The 10,013-nt window shown below is 39.1% G+C and overlaps 1 protein-coding gene across 1 annotated transcript; it reads right to left on the bottom strand.

Annotated features, from left to right (window-relative positions):
• Positions 1-4,984: 4,984 nt before the first annotated feature.
• Positions 4,985-9,520, bottom strand: LOC149940140 (uncharacterized). The gene has a single exon (XM_090179178.1). It carries the CDS (start codon positions 9,518-9,520, stop codon positions 4,985-4,987), a length of 4,536 nt encoding a protein of 1,511 aa, XP_090035304.1.
• Between the last annotated feature and the right edge of the window lie 493 nt (positions 9,521-10,013).

Raw genomic sequence — 10,013 nt, 5'->3', positions numbered from 1 at the left:
GTCATCAGTCGAAATATCCGCAACTACAATATTAAATTCTGGGTTATTTTCAGTACGACTCCCAGATTTAGAGTTACTAGTACTTTGATTGAGTTTCTCGTCTAAATTGTGAATTCTTTCAGCGTAAATAAGTTTCGATGTTGTTTTTCTAGCTTTACCTCTACCAGTAAATTCAGTACTTCTTGCTGGAGATCGTTGTCTAGTTCCTCCTCTTATTTGCACTTTTGGTCCGTCTAGTAAGGGTGGAGCACTTTTTGGACGTTTAAATTCCACATAAGTGACATTACTAGAAATATCATCATCACTATCAGTGACACTGAGTGTGTCTATGGACATTGGAGTCCCAAGGCCAGCAGCATCCGTCCCTAGGTTGGATGAAGTTGAAGACAAGGTGTCACTGTCAATAGCACCTAACCCTAACGTTTCATCCGTATCCATTGAAAACACCGATCTGAATCCTGAGAAGGAATGACAATTTACAATACCTTATTGATATTCAAATTTATAGACAGTAAATTCAGCAATTTTTCATTTTTTTTCAATACTTCCGGACATACCTTCATCACTCTCATACCGTGGACCGCTATAAAAAGATAATAACATAAATTAAAGTTTAGATGTCGTCAATTGATAATTTGTGGGTAAGAAAATAAACACAAAACAATACATCACCTTTTTAAATCGAATCTTTTTCTTTCCTATCCACTAGTATGATCAATTTACAAATCAATCCAAGGATTCCAAGAATTGAAGAATCCACTCCCTTTTCAGTAATACTAGCTAATGGCTCTAGGAGCCAAGGAGTTTCCTTGGGCTGGGGTACCTTACGCACGTGGTTGACACTGACAAAAGTAAAACGAAACAGCCGGGCGACCTCAGAAGTCAGACCTATAACAATCTTCGAAAATTCTAGAAGGTAGTTTACTTTGGACCAATCAGAAAACGACTGGGTTAAATCACATTGTCCGAAATAGCAATTACGTAAATTCGGTATTCACCCATACCCAGTAGGTCAGAGCTCTCTTCAAGGGCGACTCTGGTGACACGGCCAACTGTGATCACGCGCTGTTTGCGCTTTAGCTATAGCGCGAACAGCACGTTATCAAAATTGGTCGTGTGGGTGAGTTCTCAGCTCGGACTCGTAGTAATACACTGTTAAAAATAAAGGTTTAAAAAACGACCAAAATTGGACTACTAATTTATTTCAAACCATTTGGTTACTAAAAACGGTCTAATCAATTATTTTAGACCCATTTTAATCTTTCATGTTGAATACAATACCTTTTGGGGTATTGAAAGGGAACAAGCCCTAAGAGTAAACCTTTCCCAGTCCTGGTGGTAAAGGTATAAAAAAGTTATGTTATAACATTTAGTCCTTTTGAATACCCATTTATTCCCTTAAACGAAGAAAAAATTGATATGGACCAATTTCGAGACTAGTATTTGAATACTACGTTATTTTTTTTAATATTTTCTTGAACATAACTTAATGCGAAGAAATTCCAATCACCAGGAATATTTAACTAAGTTTAATTTTTAAAAATTTGATAACAGATTTTAAATATAGGGGATATTGATTAAGGCGTCAAACTATGATAACCCAACTATCGGCACCAAATATTCTTGCTATGTGATCAACTCCCTTCGTTCAACGACTTCAGAGACGCTCATTCGGCTATTTCCCCCGAGCGAAAACCAGCCTAATGTGGTCATGTTAATGGTTAATATATTGAGTCGTATTAAATAATTAATAAGTAATTAAATAAGGGCCTATAAAGGATTGAAAATAGAGTTAAAAAAGATTAACTTCTTACTGTTTATGAAGTAAAATGGATAGAAGAATGTAAAATAAGTACTTAAACACTCCACAAAAGGACTGAATTTGGGGAGCAGAAGGTTTCAATATGTTTTATGATAAAACCCTGAATGGTCTTAAATATTGGAAAATGTTTTAACCACTTTAGAGGTCTAAAATTAAACCTTTATTTTTAACAGTGTACATTATATTATATTTTACTCAGCTCAGGCTCATGACAATTTACTATATTAAAATGGTCTCATCTCGAGCACACCAAAATACGCTACATTTAAAAAGGTATCTTCTCGGGCTCGTATCATTCTCATAATAAAGCCTGGGCTCAGTCTCAAATCGAGCTCGGACTCTTAATGTGAGACGAGCCCGTTCAGTATTCACATGGAAAATATTCTGATTATCTGGATACTGCTAATACGAAAGTATTACAACGAATACAAAGTGAATTATGTGATTACACAGCGACTACAGCGATTACAGGGAGTACAATGCGATCACAATGGTTTCAGCGATAACATAGTGATTACAACGGTTAAAGCGATTACATAGCGACTACAGAGCTAACACAAAGCGATTTCAGGGCGATTACAGAGCGAGTACAAAACGATTATAGAGATTACAGCGACTAAATAATGGTTACCCTTACCAAGAAATTGAGTACAAAGTGATTACGTACAGGGTTCGTATGGAACCTGGATATCCATAATAACCTGGATAAGTCAGGGATTCTCAAATTGGTGTGAAACGTCAGGGATAAGTCAGGGATTTAAATAATATCGTGATACGTCTGGGATTTTATTAGTCAACAAACTTTGCACCGTAGAGAAAAATAAGGTATCTTCTCTTGGGCGCTCATGTCTGGCCTCTTCTCCCGAGAGAGGAGAGAGACGCACTCTCATTGTCAGTATGCTGCTACAAAATATAATTAAGTTTGTGATATTTAAAAACAAAAATTTGGTTTCATTTTGTATTTTACCTATGAACAATTACCAGGAATATTACCAAAAAGGTGAGGGATATTTCCAAAAACTAGTCAGGGATAACATGGATAAGTCAGGAACTTTAAATCCGAAAATTTCTTCCGAACCCTGACGTTATCATTTCAGACATTTTGTACACCGAATACAGGAAGTGGTTCGCCCCTCGTTTTAATAGTAAAAACCACATATTTTTTTATACCGTACTAGCTCTATATAAATCATTCAGTGAGTTTTTACACTTGTTGGAAATCTCAAAAAATAACTATAACATAAATCTATCTAAATACAGTGTAAGATTTTATGGTTTTTATTTATTTCTATACATACACAAATAATCAGGTAAATAATGTTCAAGAAGTCGAAATTTTAAATGAAATATTTAGAAGAAAAACAATTAATCGTTGTTAAATGCCTATTTAGCTTTACCTTTAGCACTTACAATTGTTAGTGAAAAGATTTCTTAATTGGTTTAGATTTTTCACTGTCAAAACTTATTCAATATATATTATTTTTTTAAATCTTTTGGAAATTTAATTTTTAGGCACCAAATATTTATATTGCATTACATAACTCTAAATTATAATAATCAATTATTTCACATAAATCTCTAATCTTGTTATTTAAAGATCGTATATAACATTATATAACGATGTTTAAGTCTATCGTGTATGGTTAACTTTTATGCCTCATTAAACTAACGAGCAATATTCTCCACTTTGTTCTTTCTAAAGACCGACGGTCTGTTCAGATTTCTTGATATGCTTAATAAACATACGTTTTTAATTCGTTAAGTGGAACTTAGTTTTTGCTACCCCAATTGGGTGTTTCTGTTTCTATCTCCTTGCAGTCTGATACTTTTTGAATTTCGTTTAATCATTTGTGGTCGTCCGTGAGGGTACGAGTTTTAATTACTCTTCCTGGTATAAAGGGTGGTTTTTTTTTTGCTTGAAAAAGTGATTTTTTTCAAAACTATGTTTTCTAGAAAAATGAAATTTGTACGGTACATTATAGGTGCCGGGGGACACTTTTGTGGCGACTATTTTAGAAACGGAATAGCCCGTCGCGTACTTGTGGGAGAGCGTTTAACTATTCTCTAAGCTAATCCTAATCGACTGAATAACTAGGATCATATATAAATTGTTCGCTAGGCTTAACCGTCGTAATTAAATCCAAAAAAAACGTTAAGAATAACTTTCAAATATATAAGCTTTTATTCAAGACAAATTTCACACGACCGCTCGTGGTAAAATTCAAAACACAACTCCGCTGCCTTTTTCGCGCGTTCTTAATTTTTAAAGTTAAAGGCGCTTAAATATATTACATATACAAATGAATACCTTTTATATATATTTACACCTACATTTTTTTTGGGGGTTTAAAACTACTTTAGTTTATGGTTCTACATACATTTAATTCTTAGTTTAGTTTTTATTTTGGTTTTAAGTATAATTATTTATTTTAATTTGGATGAAACGACCTATTTTTTCACATTCCCCCCAAAATTGACATGAAATTATTTGAATGTTAATTTTCATACAAGTCAAATTTGGTCGTTTTCATCATTTCGGATTTCCAGAGGGTAGAGGAGCCTAATTGGACGTTTGATGATGTTTCTGTTTGGCAAACGAACCATACATGACCTAACGTGGCCATCGCGCCCCACAATAACTTCTGTGACGACCGCTAAACGCCACATGTTTTTGGGAATTTTTTCCTCGTGCACCAACACGACGTCTCCTTTTTTGAAGATAGTGTTACGTTTGTTTGGCAAAACGTGGTGGGCGTTTCTAAGCTCCATTAAATATTCTTCTTTCCAGCGTTTGAAGAGTTTTTCCTTTAGATTGGTACAATAACGTACTCTTATTGCGTATTTTCGCTGAGAGTTTGGGATTTCGCTTTCCTTTAGTTGTTGAGGTGGTAAGCTGGTGAGACGTTTACCCGTTAGAAATTCGGCCGGAGAAAGGGGCATTGGTTCGCGGCTGTCGCTGAACACGTAGGTTACGGGACGAGAATTGACAACCGCTTCGGCTTCAATCACGATCGTTTCTAGTTCCTGGTACGACAAAGATGCCATCCCGAGTGTCTTCCGAATAACGTCCTTGCATGTTCTTACTAATCGTTCGTAGAAACCACCCATCCAGGCTGCCTTATCAGCGATATATTTCCAACGGATTCCGTTATTTCCGTAAAATTATAGAGTCTCGTGTCCTGTGAGTCCTTTCCAAATTAGTTTGAGGTCTTCATCGACCCTTTTGAATGACTTAGCGTTATCGGTATATATAACTGATGGTTTTCCTCTTCTAGCGATGATCCTTCTGAGTGTCAATAGAAACTCGTACGAGTTTAGTGAAGGTACCAGCTCCAAATGCACGTCCCTTGTGACAGCGCACGTGCAAAGGCAGACATAAGCCTTTTCTTCGACATTTCCTATCATTACGTTAAGAGGTCCACAAAAATCGATCCCCACCACTTCAAAACATGGTGCTGGTTCAATCCTGTCTCGAGGAAGGGGTGCCATGGGTACGTCGCCTGGTTTGGAACTGTATTTGGTACAAATGACGCATTTCTTTACTACTTGTTTGACTACTTGTCTAGCGGAAATGATCCAGTAGCGACCTCTTGTTTGCGTGAGTGTACTCTGAATCCCGGAGTGATATACCTGTTCATGGCTTCTCTTGACAATTAAATTCGTTAGTCTTCGATTTTTGCTTAATATGATCGGGTGTTTCTCTTCCTCCTTTAGTCTGGATTCGTCCAATCTCCCTCCTACTCTTAAGAATCCTTCTGAGATAATCGGCTTAAGCGAGACGATTTTCGAGTTCTTTTCGATTTTAGATCCTAGTTTGATTGCTGTGATTTCATCTTTGTAGTCACGCGCCTGGATACATCTGATCCATCTAGCTTCGGCGTCACACATTTCTTCAGTGGTAATCGGACCAGTTTTCAGTTTTCTTTTGAGTTTTAGGTCAAGGTATCTCAACACGTAGGCAGTAATTCTGAAGGCTTTATTTGCAGAGTTATATCTTGTGAGATCTATCAATATGTGAAGGCCACTTTCATTATCCGCTTCTAGATTCACGGTAAGACCTATCAGTTTCGTCTTTCTTTCGGCTTCGGCTTCCTTGCTGAATTCTCCGTTTAGTTTACTTTTGGGCCAATTTTTCCGATCTTCCTTTAACCACGGTACGCCGTTGAACCACGACTCTTTGATTATTAAATCTTCGGCTTTAGCGCCCCTTGAAGGTATGTCTGCAGGATTGTCCACGCCTGCGCAGTGATTCCAATTATGTGTTTTTGTTAGCTGCTGTATCTCCGCAGTTCTGTTCCGTACAAATGGAGGCCAACATTTTTCGGTGTCCTTTATCCAATGGAGAGCGTCCATCGAAGCGGTCCACAGGAAATTTGAGATGTTTTCATATTGGAATGTTTCTTCGATATGAGAAAGTAGGCGGGCGCCCAATAGGCAAGCCATCAGTTCAAGACGAGGAATTGTTAAGTTTGGTTTGAGTGGCGCAACTCGAGATTTCGAAACGACAAATGAAACACCAATTTCGTTGGACGAAGTTACGGATCGAAGATAAATTACAGTGGCGTAAGCTTTACAACTGGCGTCACAGAATACGTGTAATTCTTGATAAATAATATTCTCTTCGGTAAAGTAACAACGGCTTAGATCAATTTTTCTTATTGAAGGCATTTCCTGGCGCCCTAGTTCGAATTCTCGTTTTAGTTCTGATGGTAAATCGTCGTCCCATTGTAATTCTGGTATCTTCCAAAGTTTTTGAAACAGTATTTTGGCGCGAACTACATAAGACGAGAGCATTCCAATAGGATCGTAAATTTGGGCAACCGCACTCAAAACGTGTCTTTTCGTCGACCTTCCTTCTTCTAGTATTTCGGCTAGTTTGCTGAGATCGAAAGTGAATTTGTCGGTGTTTGGATTCCAAAGTAGGCCCAGTATCTTGTTGGAGATATTTTCGGTTTCTCCGTCAAATATCATTGCTTCCCCGTTCAAAGCTGCTTGTTCTCCCCATTTCTTTCTTAGTTTTGGGCAATTAGTCTTCCACTTTCGTAGCTTCATGTTAGCATCGTCCATGATTTTCGAGACCTTTTTTGACAGTTCGAAAGCCCCTTCTGTGTTCCGCGATCCACTAGCGTAGTCATCGACGTAGAGAGAGTTGCTTAAGGTTTCAACTGCCATTGGGTCGGAATCCTTGTAATTTTCGATGTGTACCTTTATGGTGGCGGCGAGCAAGAAAGGGCTTGCGCTCGCTCCAAAAGGTACCCGAGTCATCTGAAGTACTTGAAATTCATTGTCCAAGATCCGACCGTTTTCCTCTTTCGTCCATAGAAATCGGACCGAGTTGCGTTCTTCTTTCTCTAGGACGATTTGCAGAAAGGCTTTTTCTATGTCCGCTGTTATGGCGACACAGTGGTTTCGAAACCTCAAGAGCATGTTGAGGATATCTGGATTTAGACTTGGTCCTCTCGATAGGCAGTTATTGAGCGACAGGGCTCCTTTGACGTGAGATGATGCGTCCAATACGACCCTGAGCTTAGTCGTAGTTCTTTCTTCTTTCAGAACCGCTTGGTGGGCGATGTAATAGGTTCCTGTAAGCTTGATTTCTGGATCATGGACAATTTCAACCATGCCCAGTTTTAGCTGTTCGTCGATGACGTCCTTGTAGTTTTGATAGAGTACCGGATTGGCCTTGAATTTCTGTACCAATTTTTGCATTCGTGTAGTGGCGACTGTCAAGTTGTCTACCAGTTTGTCTTTTGGAACGACCCATGGAAATGTAACGTGATAACGTCCATCCTTGAAGTTAATATGTTCTCGGAATTTCTGCATGATATAGTCGTTTTCTAGATCGTCCTTTGTTGTGCCTTTAATTCCGAGCGCTTCGATTTCCCAAAACGCTCTTAGAGTTTTCGATACTTCAGCTTCGTGGATGCTGACTTTAGCTACTGACATCTTGATAGTATTTACCCCGCTAGGAGTAGTGCTCAATGGACCTTGGATGGCCCATCCTAGTTTAGTTTTTGCGGCGATTAGGTTCTGGGTAATTCTTTCTATAGCTCCCGTTGCGACGTCAAAGTAATAGTCTACTCCTATTAAAACACCTATAGCTGACACAGTGTGCGTGCCTTCCGTGGGTTCATCCGCTAGTTCATACCCTCTTGAGTTTACGAATGTCATAACTTCGCTACAGTCTACCAGTGTCAACGCCCTGCAGATGTACGGTACTTCGACGTCCAGCATTTCAATTCTCGGTCCGCTTCCTCCCCTCACTTTTTGAACGGTAAGTTTAACAATTTTTCGTCTGACTGTAGTTGGTTTCTGATTTCCAAAATTTTCGACTTCGACGTCCATCTCTCCGTAAACGGGTAACTCCAAACTTCTAGATACCTCTTCCGTGACAAAGGTTCCCTGGCTGCCGTTGTCCAATAGACATCGTACTATTTGACTGCGGCCTGTTTTCTCTGGGTTTTCTGCCCTAGCTTTAGCGGTTTGCAGCAAGACGGTCTTGCGTAAGCCGACGACTCCCGACGTGACCTTGACTTTAGTTTCCTCCCGTTTGTCTTTTCTCGGATCTGAAAAGTCTTTGGCTTCAGTTTTGTGAGATTTGTTTTCTGGACAAATAGCTGAGTTGTGTCTTTTTCCGCAGATTCTACATGAGTTGAATTTTGAGGTGCAGTTTCGGCTTTCATGACCCATTCTTGAGCAAACGTAACACCTATTTTGGTTCCTAAAGACGCGCGTTTTTTCTTCTAGAGTGTAGATTCCGCAATCGTTGGTGGAGTGAGCTGATGATTTGCAGAAGATGCAATAGACGCCTTTGGTTTTCTCCGATACCTTCGTCGAGAACACCGCCGCTGCCGGGCGCGATCTTCTTTCGCACGTTTCGTATTTCCCATTTCCTGTAGCTGAATTTTCTCGGGAGCTTTCTCGTGTTTGCGTTACGCGTTTCTCGGCGGTATCACTTTTTAGAACGGCACATATTTCTCTCGCTTCAACTTCGCGTCTTATGAAATTCAACAAAACATCCACATCAAACTCCTCATTGGCTTTACAATTCATAGTACGCTTTAATCTAATTTCGTATGGCAAAGTGCCTATTATTTTTGAACACAAAGATATGCCATTGGCAGTGGTGTCGACGCCAAGCGCTCTAAGGCTTTTAATATTCGACGTGAAAGAGTCGTATAATTTTCTCAAAGCGTGCGTATCGTTTGAATTTTCTAAGCCCTTAATTCTATGGAATTTGTTCATGAGTTCATGAATCACTAAGTGTTCTTGACCGTATCTATCGTTAAGTAATTTAATCGCGACATCGTAATTCTCGTCTGAGGCTCTTAAACCTCCTATAATCTCTCTAGTATCTGCTTCCAAATAGGAATCTAGGTAATAAAACATTTCTACTTTTGAAAGTCCCTGCTTTTCTTGGACTGCTGATTTGAATTGACTCCAGAAGCCTGGCCAGTCCGCGTAGTCTCCCTTGAATTTTCTTATTTGTAGCGTAGCTAGTCGACACTCTTCTTTCCTCGGCTGTGTAGATTCATGGTTTGATGAACCGCTGGCCAACGGACCTCCGGCATTTGGGTTCAGCGACTGTATCTTATTGTTTGCTCTGGTTTTTGCCAAGTCGATCTTGTCTTCGTATTCCATCACCGTCGATAATTTTTCATCAACGCCACGTCTTCCTCTGTTTCCACGGGCGGTCATAAGTTCAAGATTTGAGAGTCCAATTCTTTTAGTGATTTTTCCTTTATGCTGATTAGTGATAGTTGTTCTTCGAGCGATAGAACCGTAACTTGAGGACTTCTTAGTAGAGTATCGATCTGCGATGTAGCTGTAGTAATGTTCTTCCGGATAGCGGCTCTTATACTTTTTTGTTTGTTTATATCCATTTCTCACCTTCGTTAGTAGTAGCACTTCACAAGATAGTCCTTAACGAATTCCCGGGTTTCGGCACCAAATTATGTGGCGACTATTTTAGAAACGGAATAGCCCGTCGCGTACTTGTGGGAGAGCGTTTAACTATTCTCTAAGCTAATCCTAATCGACTGAAAAACTAGGATCATATATAAATTGTTCGCTAGGCTTAACCGTCGTAATTAAATCCAAAAAAACGTTAAGAATAACTTTCAAATATATAAGCTTTTATTCAAGACAAATTTCACACGACCGCTCGTGGTAAAATTCAAAACACAACTCC

The sequence above is a fragment of the Leiobunum rupestre genome, chromosome 6, assembly GCF_980474605.1.
Source record: "Leiobunum rupestre chromosome 6, qqLeiRupe1.1.hap1, whole genome shotgun sequence".
Classification (NCBI taxonomy): Eukaryota; Metazoa; Arthropoda; class Arachnida; order Opiliones; family Sclerosomatidae; genus Leiobunum; species Leiobunum rupestre.
The sequence above is the reverse complement of the archived record's forward strand: the minus strand, read 5'-3'. Positions and strand labels throughout refer to the sequence as shown.

Coding starts and splice junctions, on each gene's coding strand:
- LOC149940140 (XM_090179178.1), bottom strand. CDS start 9,520: ATGACCGCCCGTGGAAACAGAGGAAGACGTGGCGTTGATGAAAAATTA.